The sequence below is a fragment of the Oncorhynchus kisutch genome, linkage group LG5, assembly GCF_002021735.2.
Source record: "Oncorhynchus kisutch isolate 150728-3 linkage group LG5, Okis_V2, whole genome shotgun sequence".
Taxonomy (NCBI): domain Eukaryota; kingdom Metazoa; phylum Chordata; class Actinopteri; order Salmoniformes; family Salmonidae; genus Oncorhynchus; species Oncorhynchus kisutch.
The window spans coordinates 52,071,914-52,093,768 of record NC_034178.2 but is presented as its reverse complement, the minus strand read 5'-3'; the positions used below and the strand labels follow the sequence as shown (position 1 = coordinate 52,093,768).

The following is a 21,855-nucleotide window of genomic DNA, read 5'->3' as shown; positions in this document are numbered from 1 at the left end:
AACCTGTCTAGTGGAGTAACCCCGTCAGAGACACTGATTAGAGGGTTAGACAGGAGACCCTATGACAATGAGGGTTCACTGGAGAGGGCTTAGGGGTCAGAGAGTGGGCCAGTTCATTTAACATGGCCCAGTGGGTAGAGTTTTCCCATTTTAGACCATTCCATTGGTTCTTAAGTGAAATCTCCACCCATATGTGGCAAGTAAGAGCGAAGTTAGACATGAAGATGCAATTTCAAACAGAGTAAAGCTGCCTTCAAATCAAAATACCTAAAATGCATGTCTGACGCAGCGGTGTGGTAAGGAGAAACTCTTCTATATTTTTTATGGATACATCTTTGCAACTTTTCATGGACAGCGCACTACAATGCTAGGGCTTTCCAACACACTCCTCCCATTGAAAACCATTGAGTTGCTGTGTCTCCTACACATCAATTGGTCTGATTTGAAGGCCCCTTTCTATTCCTCAATAATGTAGTACTTGTTACATATTAACTATCGCTCCCTTTCTTTCAAACACACTCAGTACTTCTATCCAGCTCTCTCCAGGTGCAACAGAGACAGAATATTCCAAGGGCCTCCAGAGCCTTCTGACCAACTACCTGCGATCTCTTCTGAGTACAGAGAAGTAGGCTATGCTCGTAATAGTATACTTATGCACCTTCACTATTGCTGTCTGTGATATAGCGTTTAATCAATGGTCACTGGTTATTTTTATATAATTTTTATGTTTATTGTACTTAAACTCATGCTCTCTCCTCCCTCAGTCTCCCAGACTTTAATAAAAAACTAACATGAATCTTTCCCCCTGTCCCCAGGTGAGTCTGCTGGGCCATGGAACTCTAGAGCAGCACATCAAAACACGCCACCATGTTGTCAGCAGGTCGTTCCCTGAGGAAGGATACAACGATCAAGGCTTTCAATGGCCAGATTTAAGGGATGTTTAAATGCAATAAAGCTGTGTATAAATTGTATATATTGTTAGGTTACAAAAAATGCTCTTCACATTTTTTTTTTAACTACTATGGTAACTTAAACATGCATCAATTAAGACAACACTTAGAGCTTATGATTCAGGTTTCCAGGGTGAATACATTTTTATTAATGTATGAGACATCACACAGATATGGCAACTAAAACAGCATACAAAACATTAGGAACACCTTAATATTGAGTTGCACTCCTTTTGCCCTAAGAACATCCTCAATTCATCGGGGCATGGACAACAAGGTGTCAAGCGTTCCATAGGAATGCTGGTCCATGTTGACACCAATGCCTCCCACAGTTAAGTTTGCTGGATGTCCTTTGGGTGGTGGACCATTCTTGATACACACGGGAAACTGATCGTGGAACCAGGCAGCGTTGCAGTTCTTGACACACTGAAACCGGTGTGCCTGACACCTACTAGCATACCACGTTCAAAGGCATTCACCCTCTGAATGCCACACATCCATGTCTCAAGGCTTTAAAAAAGTTAAATCCTTTAACCTTACTCCTCCCCTTCATCTGCACAGATTGAAGTGGATTTAACAGGCGATATCAATAAGAGATCATAGATTTCACCTGGTCAGTCTGTTGTGCAAAGTTCCTAATGTTTTGTACACTCAGTGTATATCAAAGACCATGATGAAGAGTGGGACCATAGACAAGTCAGTTATTGCATTTGTATGAATGATTAGTTAAAAAATATATTTTAAAAAGGTACACCTTCCAAAACACAGAAGAGTGTTCTACACTAGCTATGGAAACAATAGCTAAGTCCGAAGTGGACAAGTCCAAAAATATTAAATGTAAAAGTCCTATTTTAAAAGTCCTTGAGGAGCATTCTGTGGTCCTACCATGGCAGGCAACCTCTGAGAGATCCAAGCCAGTGTTCACAGCAGGCCTCTCCTGGGTTGTGTTGAATTGAGTGAAAGACAAATATTCTGTCAGCAGATTGTGCTGAGACACAGTAGGCCAAGTCCAATAAACCTCCACAATACCGCTCCAAAAATGATGAAACAAAATAACAATAAGCCACAAAGGAATTGAGGAAATTAGTAATAATATCAAAGCAAAAAATAGTTTTAATGGGGAAATGGTCAAAAGATTTAAACAAATTTCATGGGAAAGTCAACTAGGCTTGATACATTAATTTAAACCAAAATAAATGGAGGCAGGGATAGAGGCTCGAGTCATGGTATCTGGTGTCAATAAAGTCCAATCCAAGCTCAGGTTTTCAATAGTCTTTGTAGTAAGAGCCAGTGAGGGGTGGACACCAGTGACTCAAATAGCCCAGATTTGAGTGGATAGTGTTCAAGGCAGAAAAGCTGTAATCGACAATGATTTCTAGAGTGCGATCGAAAGGAATTCGCCCTGGTTGAGTGTCTATATCGGTACGAATGGAATTAAAAGTGTAGGCTACTTAATTTAGGGAAAGGTGAATGTGCTTCCCCCTCCCAGTATCCCAAAAGGCCATCTTTCTGTTTCACAGTAGGCAGACTGGCATTGAGTGCATAGCTCACAAAGCAGTAGAGAACGTGGGCAGGCATTGCTAGCAGGTGAAATGTTGGAAATGGGTATGGAGTGCTGCTTCTGGCATTTACCTTAAATAAAGAACAGGTGCAAGCAACTCCCAGGTCCCAATCAGTGACGAGTGCATGAATTACTCCTGTGATCAACAGGGGAAAGACTTACCAGGGGCAAAGAGGTGCGCACCTTATATTTGTCTGGGTGAAACCCGTACCAGGTGAATTAGTTTCTGGGCATATAATGCAATGTATGTGGGTAGCTTCTACATAGTCACCTCTGTGACATACCTTTCATCACCAAAGCAGTGTTGGCATGTACAGCTCATGTTGCTGAACAATCAAACCTTTTTGTTAGTGCCAATTATATAAATAGGCAATTTACACACAATATTCAGTTCATAAGCATTGACTGTAATTCCTCTGCAGTGCAACAACAGCTTTCCCTATCCAACTGAAATGCAATAACAACAAAAACATGAATAACAATGTGCCTACTCAGTCAGTAATTGAGCTAAAATAATGAAACACTCATGTACAGTATACATGTATATAAAGATGATTCTACGGAAATTGTAGATTTTGAAGAGCCAACATTTTTTTACCAAAACGTATATAGTTAACTCATACCATTATCCATCAACATAAATGCAAGCTTAATGTATTTTATTGCAAGTGCTTCCTTTTTTGTCACTGGTGTTCTCTATATTTTAGATGACAATTCAGGCTTTCCTGAATCTAATTTCACAAATAAATGTTCATATATAATCAGGCAGAAAAGGTTAATACTAATATTAAGACATGTTTTGATTAGTAATTTACTTTAAACCAATATGTGAAAAATTCTATTTTTCGATATTTTTATATTTCTGCCACTTGGTTTTTCTTGTAAAATCAGAAATAATTGAGGTTGAGTCATCAAAATGTGATTATCATATTCTTAAAATGCATACTAATGAATGCAGCAGCAGTTGTGTAGATACAAATAAACATTCTATGAAAATGGGAAACTCTGATGCCAGAACAATAACACCTGTGACACAATGTGAAACAAATGACATAGGATTATTCCATACAAATTTGACTGATTTAGTCATATTTATTTTTTATTACAAATAATTTTATAGCGTGTTGATTTCATATGAACAATAAAATGGAGGTTACTGGTCAAAGATTAAGACCAAAAGATGAACCCTATTGACTAAAATGTATTTCCTAACACAACATTGTCGTACAAACATAAAACATATCTATTGGAACTATAGAAACACAACATTGAATGTAAACTAAGACTAAGTTTTCCCAAAAGCATTGATACAAACATTTTATATGCAGTAAAACATGTTCATGGAATAGGCCTATTTCCTGTACTAACTTTTCCCGTACTAATAAATTCCCATACTAGCTTCACTTTTACTTGAGATGTGTTTGTCTTTAGAAAAGTTTGTCCGTATGTTTGTCTTTGTAATGTTATTGTGTCACATCCATCTGTTATCTCCAAGTCTCCATTGCTTTCTAGCCTCTGAAGGCTTCTTCTCTGGTAGCCAGTTCGCTTCTGCCACTTTCACACGTTCAGGTGCTCCTCCTAGTAAATCAAATCAAATCAAATCATATTGGTCACATACACATGGTTAGCAGATGTTAATACGAGTGTAGCGAAATGCTTGTGCTTCGAGTTCCAACAGTGCAGTAATATTTAACAAATTATCTAACAATTCCTAACAACTACCTAATACACACAAATCTAACAAGTAATCTAACAAAGTACTTTCAGATACTGTGGTCAATCTGAGCTGATCTTTTGTTCAGTGACAGCGGCTTTGGCATCAGATGCATAATCTGGTCATCCGCATACCAGTTGATATCATCTCTTGGCCTTGGCCAGAATAACTAGTTGACTCCATTTCTATGCATGCACTTAATTTATGATCTCCGCGCTTCAGATTGTCTGTAAAACATAAAGATGTAATCTTTCAAAGATGATTCAAATATGAAATCGTACTCTATTTCTGTCATGCCTATCCTCAAAACTATGTAGCTTGTTAAAACATAAATGATTGTGCCATTTGACAAACATTTTGTAAGCCTAAATAAGTCAATAAAAATCCTCATCAATCGACACACAATACCCAGTAATGACAAAGTGAAAACAGGTTTAGAAAAATATGTACATTTAGTAAACATAAAAATACCTTATTTACATAAGTATTCAGACTTGAAATTTAGCCCTGGTGCATCTTGTTTCCATTGATCATCCTTGAGATGTTTCTACAACTTGATTGGAGTCCACCTGTGGTAAATTCAATTGATTAGACAGGATTGGGAAAGGCACACCTTTCCTATATAAAGGTCCCACAGTTGACAGTGTATGTCAGAGCAAAAACCAAGCCATGAGTTCAAAGGAATTGTGACGAGGCACAGATCTGGGGAAGGGTACCAAAAAATGTCTGCAGCATTGAAGTTCCCCAAGAACACAGTGGCCTCTGAGCAATCAGGGGAGGGAAGGGCCTTGGTCAGGGAGGTGACCAAGAACCCGATGGTCACTGACAGAGCTCCAGAGTTACTCTGTGGAGACTGGAGAATCTTCCAGAAAGAAAACCATCTCTGCTGCACTCCACCAATCAGGTCTTTATGGTAGAGTGGCCAGACGGAAGCCAATCCTCAGTAAAAATAAATAAATTAAAAGGCACATGACAGCACGCTTGGAGTTTACCAAAAGGCACCTAAAGACTCTCAGATTGAACTCTTTGGCCTGAATGCCAAGTGTCACGCTTGGAGGAAACCAGGCACCGCTCAACACCTGGCCAATACTATCCCTACGGTGAAGCATGGTGGTGGCAGCATCATGCTGTGGGGTTATTTTTCAGCGGCAGGGACTGAGAGACTAGTCAGGATCGAGGGGAAAGATGAACAGGGCTAAGTACAGAGAGATTCTTGATGAAAACCTGCTCCAGAGCTCTCAGGACCTCAGACTGGGATGACATTTCACCTTCCAACAGGACAACGACCCTAAGCACAGCCAAGACAACGCTGGAGTGCCTTCGGTACAAATTGATAATTTACTGATAAATGTTACGTTTGGAATTTGTTAAAATTAATTATCACATAAAATGTACAGACAAAATAATGAAAAGGGCTGCCTGGTAGCCTCAGTAAATAGACAGATTTGTAGTTGAACAAGTCATTGTCTATATATATATATATATATATATATTTTTTTTTTTTTTTTTGGGGGGGGGGGGATATTTGACTTGAACTTGTGACTGGACTCAACTTTACTTGCTCTTAGAATAGACGACTTAGTCTTGACTCGAGTCTCGACCCGTTCTACTTAGGACTGGACTTGAACCTTGTGACTCAAATAATAGTGACTTGGTACCACCTCTGCGGACCACTCCCCTTTTGAGTGTGAGTCATCCTTCTTCTACCTTACTTCAAATCAAGGCAGTTCGCCTTTCAATCACTTCCATTCAAGTGGGAAATACGAGAATAGTATTAGTAAGGCAGTTTTCAAGAGTCGACTTTTGAACCAGATTGATGCAAATGTAAGTGCACGCTCTTTTAATGCGCTTTAACTTTACGCTAAATGCTTTCCGAGGTGTTCAGTTGAAATGATCAGAGTTTAACTATTTTTATACAGTCGAAATACTTCGGTTACGTTAAATGATTTTTAAAAAACTGGGTTGATTTTCATTCATTCTGCTGGAATTCCCTGTCCTCTATCCTTTACTAGGAGAACCTCGTTGGGATTGAAAAGAGAGCGTTTGGTGCGTAATGCCCTTTTAATGAAAATTTAACATCTTCGTTTTAGTTGACTCCGTAACCATGGCTATTGGAAGTGTGTGGGAGGTCGTGTAGACATGTTAGATTAAACAGTTTCTTGAAAGTGACGGGGGACTATTGTCTCAATTGTTATACAGTCTTTATGCTTCATGCAAGCGACCTGGGGAGATGGACACTTGATATGCGCGGAATCAATCGTTTCCTGATTAAAGTCTACATCCGTGTTTCGTTGAAATGTTTAGGCTTTGTCTTTTGTCTTGTATACTTTATCATTTGGCTTTATAAATATTACGGAGGTTATAGTATTTTACTCATGAATATCCCATTCAGTCTCGGGTAATAAATGATGCCTCTGTTCCCACGCGTCATGAGTTTTATGATAAAGTTTATTCCATGTTGTATATTAAGAATTCCCTAATTATAATGATCGTGCTAGCGTTTCCACAAAACCTAACGTGCCTTGCATACTATAGACATGAGCTTTAAATTGAATTCTATTATAATCTTTTCACACATGCCTCATGCGCTAAAAGTGTTTTGCCTTTGGATTCAAGCAGTTTCGGGACAATAAACGCATTGTTGTCAATAAGCCTTCAGCACACAGTTGCATCAGCCAATTAAAGCCCTGCTTTTTTCTCTCTGTCAATCATTGCCCGAACTGAGATTGCAGTCTTAATGACGTGGAAGTTTCACAAACAGCTCGACAATCACAGGAAGCTCCCTAGACTGTATAGCAAGAAGTATGTGTCATACTATTACGACTGGTGCCACGTTAAAACACCTGGGAATTCGGAAATCAACGACTTCAGTGCTTCAAAACAACTGGGCAATTCCAACTGGAACTCAGGCCTCTTTCTAGAGCTCTAACCTGAAGATCACTGACCTCATGATTTTCATTAGTTCCCAGTTATTTTGAACACAGCATTTGAACTCTGAAAAAAAGAGGTCAAATCATGACGTCAGTGATCTTCAGGCCAGGAAGTCAGCGCTCTAGAAAGAGGACGAGTTCTCGACTTTGAATTCCAAGTTGGATGACCATGCAAAATTATTTTTCCCAGTAAAAGCTGGACTTCCCAGTTGTCTTGAACACAGCAATAGTGTATGGATCAAGGTCATGTCACCAGGATCATGTCATTCCACCAACTTCCACAATCTGAGGGAACCAAATTGGCTGACTTGGCTTCAAGGACATGGTCAGCCAAGTTAACATTTGGTTGGAGAAACTCAGTGGACAGACTGAATCCGGCCTAAATGGCCACATGTACTCCTGAATCTCTACCAGTACAGCCAGTAGTGGACTGGCCACCCCTTGGAGCCTGGTTTCTTCCTAGGTTCCTGCCTTCTAGGGAGTTTTTCCCAGCCACTGCCTCTGCATTGCTTGCTCATTGGGGTTTTAGGCTGTGTTTGTGAAGTTGATTGATTGAAATTTGACTGAATTTAGAGCTATCTCTATTGACACTCAAATGTATCACTTTGATCAACCTTTTTCAATACATGGATTACCAGTAAGACAATACCAGAGAATGTTCAATTTCATCTTTATTTGTAGTGCAATTAATAACTTTTTTTATATTTGCCACTGCAAGTTGGATAGTTTGGGATATTCGGTCACTGAACAACAATCAAGCCTAATTTCCTTGCATTACAATCCATTCAGAAAGTTTTCAGACCCCTTGACTTTTTTCACATTTTGTTACGTTACAGCCTTATTCTAAAATGGATTCAATAGTTTTTTTTCCTCATCGATCTACACACAATCTACCCATAAGGACAAAGCAAAAACAAGTTTTTATGAAGGTTTTGTGAATGTATAAAAAATGCAACATTCATATCACATTTACATAAGTATTCAGCCCCTTTACTCAGTACTTTGTTTGAACATCTTTGGCAGCGATTACAGCCTTGCATCTTCTTAGGTGTTACAAGCTTGGCACACCTGTATTTGGGGAGTTTCTCCCATTCTTCTCTGCAGATCCTCTCAAGCTCTGTCATGTTGGATGGAGAGGGTCGCTGCACAGCTATTTTCAGGTCTCTCTAGTCCGGGCTCTGGCTGGGCCACTCAAGGACATTCAGAGACTTATCAAAAGCCACTCTTGCATTGTCTTGGCTGTGTGCTTAGGGATGTTGTCCTGTTGGAAAAGGTAAAAATAACACATTTAGGTTGGTATTGTGGAGTAACTGCAATGTTGTTGATCCATTATCAGTTTTCTTCTTTCATAGCTGTTAAACTCTGTAACTGTTTTAAAGTCACCATTGGCCTCCTTCCACTCTGGTAACTGAGTTAGGAAGGATGCCTGTATCTTTGTAGTGACTGTGTATTGATACACCAACCAAAGTGTAATTAATAACTTCACCTTGCTGAAAGGGATATTAAATGTTTGCTTTTTTTTGTTTTGACACATCTGCAAATAGGTGCCCTTTGTGAGGCATTGAAAAACCTCCCTGTTTGTGGTTGAATCTGTGTTTGAATTTCACCACTTGACTGAGGGACCGTACAGAGTATGACTGGGGTACAGAGATGAGGCTGTCATTCAAAAAGCATGTTAAACACTATTATTGCACACAGTGAGTCCATGTAACTTATTAAGCACATTTTTACTCCTGAACGTATTTATACTTGCCATAACAAAGGGGTTGAATAGTTATTGACTGAAGACATTTCAGCTTATAATTTTTTATTAATTTGTAAAATGTCTAAAAACATAATTCCACTTTGACATTATGGGGTATTGTGTGTAGGCCAGTGACACACAATCTCAATTTAATCATTTATAAATTCAGGCTGTAACAACAGAATGTGGAAAAAGTCAAGGGGTGTGAATACTTTCTGAAGGCACTATCAATGCTTTAAACAAAACATAATGGATAACGCCTCTGTTTCTACAGTTGTTTGGAGGAACAAGGGACACTTGAATAAAGTCAGCCTGCATACATCAATATTCAATACAGATATTCAAAATACAGTTGATGAATTTAAACATGATTACATGAACTCATAATAAGCTTTTGACCTTTTTCCACTGCTCTACTGAATGTATCTAATGTCCTTTCCTTGGCTCTGTTCACACAAGCAATGGAGAGCTCTAGTGAAAGGATGTCAAGGAAGTTTTGTAGCTATTGAGTAATGCTGAGCTTATGTGGAGGCTTACATCTGGTCACCAGCGTTCTACATGTGCATGTAGGTTCCAATATTTATTTGAGATCACAACAGACAATTTGGAGTAGGAGCAAGATTAAATTGGCACAGAGTCAAATAGAATTTTTTTATTAATTTGTATTGTATTACTTGATCATTCATATTTCTGGAGGACATTAAGATATTATTCCAGACTCTTTAAGTCTGTATTTTGTTGGTAGTCTTTAAGATAGGCATATAAAAGAATAAGACTAATTGTTGTTGGACTGGCCTCTCCTCTCCTGTGTTCAGGCATTCCTCAACTTCTCCCTAAAGTAGCCAGCCCATTAGCTGCAGGCAAAACATTCACCTGATGAAGACCAGTGTGGGGAGTGTCCCAAATGGCTCCTTACTCCTTACATAGTACACTACTAGAGCCCTATGGGCCCTGGTCAAAAGTAGTGCACTATATAGGCTATTAGGGTGCCATTCAGGACTTATGCTGTGAGTTAGATGGTCACAGTGGGAATCCACTCTGGTTTGAACCCTGGTGAGGCTGTGCTGACAGGACATAACAGGAGGGAATGGCTCAAAGTAATGGGAAGAGTGGCCCTTTTAAGCATCATTGTTTCCTGAGCAAAGTCTCTGAGAATTTGGTTTGACCCCTGTGACTTTCATGGTTGAAGGGTTAAGTGTTTTGTTAGAAGTCTAATCACTCAATGGTGGATGGATCCCATTAACTTTGTCTAAAATTAGATATTCTAATTGTGCTGAAAAGCAAAAATGTAGTACTATTAAATGGAATCACTCTCTGTAGTGTAATGAGACTGTATAGAAGTGCTCTATTTGCATGCTGACTTTAAAATGAATTTTCATGCAGATGGACTATAAAGTATATTGTATCGTTGAAGAAGATGAACATAATTGTGTATTTCTGCAGGGCATTGTGAAAGTGGACTTTCCCTTGCTCCACCCCCCCGCCCCCCACCCCCCCACCTATGAATACCACCTGACCCACATACATGGAGGGCAAAGAAGAGATCAGTGACACAGACAGTGGCATCATTCTCCACTCTGGTAAGCATCAAGCCACCAAATACCTTTCAACTTGGATGACACTAACAGTTATTCACTATAATGGGATGCCTGTAGTGAGACATTAGTCAACATTCTTTCAAACTTGATATGCCATGGGTTGTGGCCTTGAAACCTATTTGTGTTCCAGTTATAACGAAGTAGTAAGCCAGCAAGCCACACTATTCAAAAGTGGTTTATAATCCTGTTATTTATTATTTTGTGCTACATTTCTAAGAAAATGCAGTTGCCACTACCAATCATTTCTATAAATCAGTAGCTGAACTATTGCTATTGCCACATGTAATTTAGTCACACGCTGTCTGCTTCCCACAATGGGAGATTATACATACAGACAGAATACATTTTATTGTTGGCATGTTTTCTACTGTTTCTCTTCTCCTGCATGGTTGCCGTTCCGGTGCATTTACTGTGTGACCTCTTCGTTTCCATCACACCTCCGGTGGCTTTCTCTGCTGTCTGTCAGTACAGATAATCTCTGAAAGTATTTGACACACAATGCAACTGGCCTGGAGTCATTAGTAGCCCTGTAAATGAACTCAGGGTTCTGTCCCAAATGGCATTCTACTCACTATATAGTGCACTACTTTAGGGGTGCCCTTAGTGCTGTGGTTAAAAGTAGTGCACTATGTAGGGAGTAGGGTGCCATTTGGGATGTAACCAGTTGTCAGTGGTCACTGGCAGTGCTGGAGAGACCCCTAACTGTTCCAGTAGTAGAGCAACCACATTGTCTCCTTGGTTTCACTCACAGGTTGATCCTATCACACTTTCATGACAGTTTCAGTATAGATCAATAAAACAGGGCAATTTCATGGTAGCAGAGTGAGACTTTTAAAATGTATGTCAAACATAAATCAATGATTGCAAAATTAAACAAACCATAAAATTCTATGCACAAAGAATACTTTTAAGTTTCCACCAAAAATGTAACAAAATTGATTGACTTTATTTATTTTAGTCATTCTGCATAAAGTTGTATAGTTTTAACTTTCCAATCATTGGTTTCTGTTTGACGTACATTTTAAAGTGAAAAACCTGAGTCTCAGTGTCACTTTGTTACCGTGGAATTGCCCAACAGTACAAGTACAGACACTCATTATCTCTCAAAATAACCTTGTCTTGTCTACTGTAGGTGTCATCTTGGCTCATTATCTTGATCGTTGCTGCTCAGGAGTGGGCAGAAACAAGTCAGGATTGGAGCAACATTTTTGTTTGCATTTGTATTGCCACCTTTTTTCGATTTGGACAGTTTATTCTCCCCAACCAGTTGGGTTATTTGTGGGATACAGCTGCAACCATATGAAATTGACAAGCAAGCATTACCAATTGTAAACATGCCAAAAGATTGTGTCCAGCTATCTATAGCCTTGCTGTTTTCAACCCTGAGACCTTACAGTAGCCTCTTTGTCACTGTGTGTCCAAGGCCCTGATAGTCCTTTCACGATTATGAAGGACGTGATCACTCATACCCGGGCCGTCAAGCTCAAGCATCAGTCGCTGGAGGACCGGCTAGAGCTCTGCCTACTGGAGCTGAAGAAACTCTGCATCCGAGAGGCTGTGAGTACCCCTGGATATAGCACATACACTCTCCACTCCATCAGGGTTCAGATCGTTTTCACCATAATGTCAGTGTGAATTTCCCCATAAGTGATACTGTGATAGGGCAGCAGGTAGCGTAGTGGTTAGAGTGTTGGGCCAGTAACCGAAAGGTTGCTAGATCGAATCCCCGAGCTGACAAGGTAAAAATCTGCCGTTCTGCCCCTGAACAAGGCAGTTAACTCACTGTTCCCTGGTAGGCTGTCATTGTAAATACTCATTTGTTCTTAACTGACTTGCCTAGTTAAATAAAGGTTCAATATAAAAATGTCAACAGTCAACATTATTTAGATAGTAGAATAGATGTGATTCAAGATCTGACTGATACGTAAGCTTTATAAAACTAAAGTGATACCAGCTAGAACAGTGTGTGTGTTTTTTATATTCTTTTGAGATGTTAATCAATAATTGCCTGGCAATCAAACTACTTAGCCAATAAAGGCTGCCTAGTCTGAGCTGAAAATATTATTTGGTTTGGTGCTCCTGACCAATGAGAACACTACTGTTCCCTTCTCTTTCAGTCAGGCTGATTTGTTGGGATTTTAAGTGAGAGGCAGCCAATGGACCTTAAGTGTCCCTATTATACCACACTAGATTATAACTCCCATATCTGTCTCAGAAACAAATTCAGCCCTAAGAATGTCACTGTGCCATCCGTCATCATTACGAGCTATGGGGGAGCCAGTCCCCTGTTCAGCTGCTGTTGAGGGATACATTGAGTGGGTGTACCAAATGACACCCTATTCCCTATATAGTGCACTACATTTGACCAGAGACCTATGTCGGTAATAGGGTGCCGTTTGAGACGCCACCCAGGTCTGATCATTATTTTCTGTTGACAATTGGGCGTGGCTCTCCTGTCGGGACTTGTCCTGTGGAGGTGTGCTGCCTAGATGGAGGCTCTGATAACTCCTTTTCCTGCTCTCAGGAACACGACAGCGGCTGAGATCATGAACAACACTATTGTCTGGGGGGGATATACACCTTTTATGTAGATTAACTCAAAACAAACACAAGGGGTGTATTATGTCTGTTCCCAAATGAAATAAATAATATGCACTATCGCACGTTCAGGTTGAAGGTAGGTTTAGCTAGAGGGCAGGCCAGTTTGGTTGCATTCACTGGGCAGGTGAGGCCCTGAGAATTTGTTGTGAAAGAGTAGGATTCTATGGAAGGCAGCATTCTGTAACTGACACTTGAGAATGATCTAAAGTGTCATTTGGGAAGCAAAGATTTTTGTACAATATTTCAAAATGAACTCAATGAGGGTTCATCAACCTGGTTGATTTGAAGGGAATGGGGACATATTACCTCTGAAGTAATAGTGGTCCTCTCATAATTTTCTTATTTTCCAACTGAGTGGGCTCAAAGTATTGGGATAGTGACCATTTTTCTTGTTTTGGCTCTGTACTCCAGATCAAGGACTATGCGGTTAAAGAGCAGACTGTCGGCTATAATTTGAGTGTATTTTCATCCATATCTTGTGAACCATTTAGAAATTACAGCACGGATTACATCAAGCTTGTTTGTTTTGGTTGTGTTTCAGATAATATTGTGCCCAATAGAAATGAATAGTAAATAATGTATTGTCATTTTGGAGTCACATTTATGTAAAGAAGAATATAATATGTTTCTAAACACATCTACATTAATATGGATGCTACCATGATTACGGATAGCCCTGAATAAATTGTGAATAATAATGAGTGAGAAAGTTACATACGCTCTAATATCATACTCCCAAGACCTCTCACCATTACAATAACAGGGGAGGTTAGCATTTTCGGTACAAAAAGTGCTGTAATTTCTAAACAGTTTACTTGATATGGATGACAATACCCTCAAATTTAAAGCTGACAGTCTGCACTTTAATAACCTCACTGGATTTAAAATGATACAATGTCTAAGTGCTGGAATCCAGAGCCAAAACAACAAAACGTGTCACTGTCCCAATACCGTTGGAGTACACTGTATATTAACATACAGCACATGATTTGTTGTGTTGCATGAAAATAATATGATTCAACACATTTTACTTAAATCTGGTGCCTTCTTTCCATGTCATATAGGAGCTAACTGGTCGGCTGTCTGCAGATTACCCAGTGTTGCCTGGGGAGAAGCCGCCTCAAATTCGCCAACGCATCGGAGCGGCTTTCAAACTAGACGAGCAGAGCATCCCACAGAGAGCAGTGGTAAAGAGCCTGACAGGGGTTGGACATGGACACTATTGTCATTTACACTGACTCTCCCTTTAACAGTGGTTGTAAAGCCCTACACACAGGTGTACTTAATACTGAAGGCCACTCCTGTGGTTCCCCTTAGTGAAAAATTACATTTCTCAATTCAACCCATCGCCCTACCTTCCTTGACACCAATCATCATTAGTCAGGCTTCTGTCATTGTAAGAGCCAGGAAGAGATATTTGATGTTCAACCACTCACTTCTGCCCAACGTCCTTTTTTTGCTTCTTGTAGGACTCAGAGCTGAACTCTGTGGAAGCTGAGTTATCTCTTCAGCTGCAGATATACAAAGCGGCCCGAAGACTGTGCCATGAGGAACACCTCAGCAAGGCGCAGAAGACAAGCCGGTTACAGCAGTGCAAGCGTGAGGAGAAGAAAGTCAAACAACTGCAGACAGCATTTCAGCTGCACCTACAGCACGGGCAGTCTTCACCACGGCCAGGCTGCATCAGCACACAGAGAGGTGAGTGCCGATCTACTGGCCGACTAATAAAACAACATTAACATCTCTCCTCTCTGATCTGAGAGGTATGTAATTCCAGTGCCATTCCCGTGGATTAATACGATTGTTTGCTTTGCTTTTGTTTCCAGATCAGGGCACTTCTGATGATAGCTCTCTGTCCGATTCGGCGCTGCTCGATGAAGGTTAGAGCGTTACTAAGCAAAAATGACTCTTGTGAAAGTGGTATAGATAAACATGCTCTGACAATAGCACCAGAGTACTGTCTTAACTTCATTATTTATATTTTTCTCCAGAAAAGCTGATCAGTCAGTCATCACAACCATCCTTGGAGGCCCCTCACCCAGGAGGACCAGCAGACCCTCCCCAGCCCCCCCCAGACCCCTCACACCTCCCTGGGCCTAGCCCCCACAAGCCAACCCATACTACTCCAACTCTGGAGGAGTTACAGTCCAGCTTCAACACCAACCTGGAATTGGAGGCCCCTCCCATCGAGCACTCCCCTTGGACTGAGTCCAGTCTGGACCAGCCTTACCAGAAAACCAAGAACAAGTCACACTCTTGTAGCAGCAAGTCAAGGTAAAGGCCAAGGGAGAACCCAGCGTGCCTCCTGTAATTTTATATCAATGCTACCCTTGAATTTATTGTACAGGAAAGCCCAAGAATAGCCATAATGGAAGCCTAATGGTGAAACCTCTTATACACAATCCATTACGTAGCCTCATGTAAGATTGCCTTGACTTTTTGAATTAATGCATTTGCAGTGCTCTAAGCTTCATAGTTGAACTCAAATACAGAGTATACCAAACATTAGGAACACCTCCTTAATATTGAGTTGCATTTCTTCGGGGCAGGGACTCTACAATGTGTCGAAAGTGTTCCACAGGGATGCTGGCCCATGTTGACGTCAATGCTTCCCATAGTTGTCGAGTTGGCTGGATGTTCTTTTGACAAACCGGTGCACCTGGCAGCTACTACCGTACCCCATTCAAATGCACTTAAATCTTTTGTCTTGTCCATTCAACCTCTGAATGGCGCACATACACAATCCATGTCTAAATTGTCTTGAGGCTTAAAAATCATTCTCTAACCTGTCTCCTCCCCTTCAACTACACTGGTTGAAGTGGATTTAACCAGTGACATCAATAAGGGATCAGAGCTTTCATCTGGTCAGTCTGTTATGGAAAAGTTAGTGTTCTTAATATTTTGTATCCTCAGTGTATACAAAATATGCTTTGGCAGCACTTCTCTGCAACTTAAACTCCATTTGATATTTAAAAAATGAATTCCTTTTGAAGTGGTTTTGCTAAAGTAGGCATTAAGGTGTACCTTGTTATTTCGGGGAGGATTTTACTCTGGAACATTCTGATTCAGTCACAACTTGTCTTTGAGTGGCAGCGCAAATAGACTGAGATAAGGGCACATGGAACAGGTTTAAGCATGGAAAGCACATGCACTCATTTGGCCCCTTCATGGCCTGTTTTCCATCTGAATGGTAACATCTTCAGGGTTTAGTCATTAACCCACTTATCTCTCCTTCCTGTCCGTGTTACCTTTCTGCAATAGTCCAGCCGTGACCCCTGTGTTGCCTCCAGTGGAAGCCTGTTATGAAGACACTGCTCTGCCCCTGCAGTTCTCCCATCTCAGACTGTGCCCAATCCAGTCAAACAGCGCCCCCTCCACCCCAGAGATGCACCTTCGCCGTCAGTTTTCTCTCAGGTCAGCACATTTTTAAACATTTTTTAAAAACATTTTGGTATTTTAGCAGGCCCTCTTATAGAGCAACTTAGTCAGTTCATTCAAATAAGGTAGTTAAGACAACCCCATATCACAGTCACACAGCACCATTTGTATATTTCATCCACACTGTTCCCACACTGCTTAAATCTTGAAACTGTCTCACTTTATCTTACGAATGATTTTCATTTTGTACGGTTTTGGCCTAGTTTGTAATGCTTCTTTGTGATATTTTACAGGCTTCCCAACAGTGAGCCTCCGTTGAACCTGGATAAGGACCGGGGTCGTACCCGTGTTCCCAGGAGGCTACTGGCGGAAAACGTGGTAACATCTCCAGGCGAGTCCCCCGTCCAGAGGGGAGGCTACAGAAACCACATTTACCACTCCAGCTCCGAGACTGAGGACAGTAACTCTGAACACTCTGCCCCATCCTATACTAGCTCCCTGTGTTGTGAGATGCCCTGTGACCTGCCATGGCAGTGTCAGCCCACCTATAGGTACCAGTCCAGCCCCAACGACAATCATGGACCAATGGCCTACCCCCCAGGCCCCGGCTTCTACCAAAATCACCAGCATCAGTCCACCCCCAGCTTCTACAGGGGTTACTATGACCACGGTATGGTCTACCCTTCAGAGATGGACATGGCCAGGCTGTATCACGGCCCTCCGCCCCCCTGTCACTCCAGCCGATATGAGCACTGGTATGAGGAGGCCCCTGTGCACCCCCAGCGGGCTCTCACGTCCCTTTCCCCCCATGTCAGACTGTCCCGCGCCCCCTCACTCAGAGAGTACCCCCACCACCCCTCCAGAGGCTTCCCCCGGCAGGTGGTAAACGAGGAGCTCAAGTCATGGCACCAGCGCAACCAGTTCAGACCTCACTCCCTCGACCGACAGACTGCGATCAGGGTGAGGAACGTACCTGGCTGCGAGTCACCTCTCTCCCACCACCACAAGTACCCTGAACAGGTAAACAACCACGACAGCACTTCACTCACTACATGATTACAATGTAGTTGCACAATCTTAAATTATTGCCTTTGTGGAGTTACTGTCAGCACCACCGTAATAATGAATATCACTGGAGTATAAAAATGTTTATTTATCCTCATTTTACCACGTAAGTAGACAGAGAACACACAATAATTTACAGCAACAACCTGGGGAATAGTAACAGGGAAGAATGAGCCAATTAGAAGCTGGGGATGATGGTCAGATTGGTAATTTAGCCAGGACACCAGGGTCCCTAATCTTTGATAAGTGCCATGGGCTCTTTACTGATAACAGAGAGTCAGGACACCCATTAAACATTCCATCCAAAAGATGGCACCCTACACAGGGCAATGTCCCCAATCATTGCCCTGGGGCATTGGGATATTTAGACCAGAGGAAAGGGTGCCTCCTACTGGCCCTCCAACACCACTTCCTGCAGTATCTGGTCTCCCATCCAGGGACCAACCAGAACCAACCCTGCTTAGCTTCAGAAGCTTGTGCCATATCTAAATACAGTTACTTACAAGCCAACTTACTTTGTGTTCTACTGAACTGTGTGAGTTTGGCAATCACACCTGACACACAAACAAGTATTACACAAACAAGTATTACCTCCAGTATTACCTCCATGAACTAGTAAGCACACTATGACAAAAGGAGTCATTGGACAAAACGCAACTGTTCAATGATCCTTGTTTTATGACTTCCAATGGTTGTTTTGAATTGTTCAGTAACCACTGTTCACACAATATCGTTTTTTTCTGGTCCCATTGTCCAAGGGCAATATTCACGCTCACTAAATTGCATTGAGAGAGAAACCATGATAAATCAAATCAAAATCAAATTTATTTATATAGCCCTTCGTACATCAGCTGATATCTCAAAGTGCTGTACCGAAACCCAACCTAAAACCCCAAACAGCAAGCAATGCAGTTGTAGAAGCATGATACACTTTGTGTTCATCCCAAATGGCACCCTATTCCCTACATAGTGCACTACTTTTGGCCAGAGCCCTATGGGCCCGGGTAAAAAAATAAGTGCACTATATAGGGGATAGAGAGCCATTTGGGACATACACGGTTTTCCAGTCCCACCCCATGGCCTCCTTACTGCTGTTTTGTCAGCCTCACAGATAACTCGCACACTGTGCGTCATAAAACGCTGCGAATGACCCTGAGTTTCGCTTCAGGACAAAGCCTATTTCGTTACATACTTTATCAATCTAAAATTAACCTCAAAATGCCTGATAACGAACTGCCACTTATATTAACTACAATTATTTGTCATCTTTTGACCTGATACAGTTGAAGAAGATCTATGGAGGCAATGTGATCTTGAAACATTGAAATGGTTATAATATGAGAGGCAATTGGTATCCTGAGATTTTCTCTCCAGAGGGCAAGGCATGGGAAAGGTCTTGCGTAAGTGTAAAACCCAGGTGCCACATTCCTGTATCGTTTTACTGTCTTTACTCTTCAGCGACGATTTATATCGCATGGTAATACAGCTGTAGTACAGTAGTGGATCTAATATTTCTCAGTAGCTTTTGGGTTGAATATTTCTCAGTAGTAGTGGTGACTATTCTATATTCGAGGGGAGGATCTGATCACAGAAAGTAAATCATGCAATGTCACTGAGTCACAGTGTGGTTCACTGTAAAGAAAAACACCACACCCTTGTTGTGGATCTGCTGCTAAAAACATAATGGCTGAACTCAAATTAGGTTTGATTTGGTTTGAACGTTTATGCCCTTCTCATTATGGAGCTCTAAATGGTGAAGTTATACCACACCGTGCTATATACTGTACTTCCTTTAACATCACATTTGTGTCTCCAACTTCCTTGTGTTGTGAGAACTGAGTAATATAGCAGCTGAGGGCATGGTCTCTGCTGTCACTCCTGGCCCAGAAGGGTTGCAGGGAACCACAAGCAGAAACATCATTGTGCTTGTAGGCACGGATCTACTTTGTTGCCTTCTTTCCATACTGTGACCTTCCAATAATGTTGTTGCTAGTGATATTTAAAAGTATAACTCTGTTAGTACTGACTTGGTAGACTTGACAAACCAGACATTGAAATAAATGTTCCCTGTTTTTGTTATTCTGCCTGCAGGCTCCCCAGAGACGGGTCCTCCAGAAGGCAGCGGATGGGACCCCGGAGCAGTGGTTTGTGGGTGACGAGTCAGAGCTCATCAGTCAGGTGTAGAACTAGGGAGAGGGCCCCAAGTGCCACACCCTCTCTGGAACACTAACCTCTGCCCCCAGTCCACAAAGCCCTATTTATTCATTAATGTATTACACTAATGGACCTGGTGCAGATATGAGATGAGGGAGACCGGGCATAATATGAAAGAGGGCCTGAGGCTTTATACCATTGACCTCAACATGTTACCTGGGCAACAACAAATGATCAACTGAAGGCAGGAAGTAACAGACCACAATGCTAAAATAGTGCCGCCCTTTTTACTGTGAAAGAGCTACTGTTTTGAACATTAATTCATAGTTAGCTTTATTTTGTACGGATCTGTTTAGTACTATGAAAAATTTTCTAAACTGTTTTTCTAAAAGAAAATGTTTCTCTGTAGAAGTTCATCAATAAAGATTTATACTGTTAATCCTGTCTGTTATGAATGTAATTTTCTTCAGAATTGGGAATTCAATTCCAACAGGAATGTGGACCAGTCTTTTGTTTCATATCAAATCAATCAAATAAATGTATTTATATAGCCCTTCGTACATCAGCTGATATCTCAAAGTGCTGTACAGAAACCCAGCCTAAAACCCCAAACCGCAAGCAATGCAGGTGTAGAAGCACGGTGGCTAGGAAAAACTCCCTAGAAAGGCCAAAAGAGATAGGTAGGAGCAAGCCCATGTAATGCTTTGTAGGTTAGCAGTAAAACCTTGAAATCAGCCCTTGCTTTGACAGGAAGCCAGTGTAGGGAGGCTAGCACTGGAGTAATATGATCCAATTTTTTGGTTCTAGTCAGGATTCTAGCAGCCGTATTTAGCACTAACTGAAGTTTATTTAGTGCTTTATCCGGGTAGCCGGGAAGTAGAGCATTGCAGTAGTCTAACCTAGAAGTGACAAAAGCATGGATTAATCTTTCTGCATCATTTTTGGACAGAAGGTTTCTGATTTTTGCAATGTTACGTAGATGGAAAAAAGCTGTCCTTGAAATGGTCTTGTTATGTTCTTCAAAAGGGAGATCAGGGTCCAGAGTAACGCCGAGGTCCTTCACAGTTTTATTTGAGACGACTGTACAACCATTAAGATTAATTGTCAGATTCAACAGAAGATCTCTTTGTTTCTTGGGACCTAGAACAAGCATCTCTGTTTTGTCCGAGTTTAAAAGTAGAAAGTTTGCAGCCATCCACTTCCTTATGTCTGAAACACATGCTTCTAGCGAGGGCAATTTTGGGGCTTCACCAGGTTTCATTGAAATGTACAGCTGTGTGTCATCCGCATAGCAGTGCAAGTTAACATTATGTTTTCGAATGACATCCCCAAGAGGTAAAATATATAGTGAAAACAATAGTGGTCCTAAAACGGAACCTTGAGGAACACCGAAATGTACAGTTGATTTGTCAGAGGACAAACCATTCACAGAGACAAACTGATATCTTTCCGACAGATAAGATCTAAACCAGGCCAGAACTTGTCCATGTAGACCAATTTGGGTTTCCAATCTCTCCAAAAGAATGTGGTGATCGATAGTATCAAAAGCAACACTAAGGTCTAGGAGCACGAGGACAGATGCAGAGCCTCGGTCTGATGCCATTAAAAGGCTGATCGTTTTTATATTTTCTGGGTCAAGGTTTGGCTTTTTCAAGAGAGGCTTTATTACTGCCACTTTTAGTGAGTTTGGTACACATCCGGTGGATAGAGAGCCGTTTATTATGTTCAACATAGGAGGGCCAAGCACAGGAAGCAGCTCTTTCAGTAGTTTAGTTGGAAATAGGGTCCAGTATGCAGCTTGAAGGTTTAGAGGCCATGATTATTTTCATCATTGTGTCAAGAGATATAGTACTAAAACACTTGAGCGTCTCTCTTGATCCTAGGTCCTGGCAGAGTTGTGCAGACTCAGGACAACTGAGCTTTGAAGGAATACGCAGATTTAAAGAGGAGTCCGTCATTTGCTTTCTAATAATCATGATATTTTCCTCAAAGAAGTTCATGAATTTATCACTGCTAAAGTGAAAGCCATCCTCTCTTGGGGAATGCTGCTTTTTAGTTAGCTTTGCGACAGTATCAAAAAGGAATTTCGGATTGTTCTTATTTTCCTCAATTAAGTTAGAAAAATAGGATGATCGAGCAGCAGTAAGGGCTCTTCGGTAC

At 41.2% G+C, this 21,855-nt stretch overlaps 1 protein-coding gene across 1 annotated transcript; it reads left to right on the top strand.

Annotated features, from left to right (window-relative positions):
* Positions 1-5,890: 5,890 nt before the first annotated feature.
* Positions 5,891-20,134, top strand: LOC109890246 (innate immunity activator protein-like). The gene is made up of 10 exons (XM_020482229.2): positions 5,891-6,049; positions 10,343-10,479; positions 11,921-12,054; positions 14,163-14,285; positions 14,568-14,796; positions 14,925-14,978; positions 15,090-15,372; positions 16,360-16,512; positions 16,770-17,496; positions 19,633-20,134. Exons 2-10 carry the CDS (start codon positions 10,425-10,427, stop codon positions 19,723-19,725), a joined length of 1,851 nt encoding a protein of 616 aa, XP_020337818.1. The 5' UTR covers positions 5,891-6,049; positions 10,343-10,424; the 3' UTR covers positions 19,726-20,134.
* Positions 20,135-21,855: the final 1,721 nt, after the last annotated feature.

Bases quoted from the DNA above. Each gene is read 5' to 3' on its own strand.
- LOC109890246 (XM_020482229.2), top strand. From the start codon at position 10,425: ATGGAGGGCAAAGAAGAGATCAGTGACACAGACAGTGGCATCATTCTC. The intron at 10,480-11,920 runs GTAAGCATCAAG...TGTGTGTCCAAG, and splicing joins TGGCATCATTCTCCACTCTG to GCCCTGATAGTCCTTTCACG. The intron at 12,055-14,162 runs GTGAGTACCCCT...CATGTCATATAG, and splicing joins AACTCTGCATCCGAGAGGCT to GAGCTAACTGGTCGGCTGTC.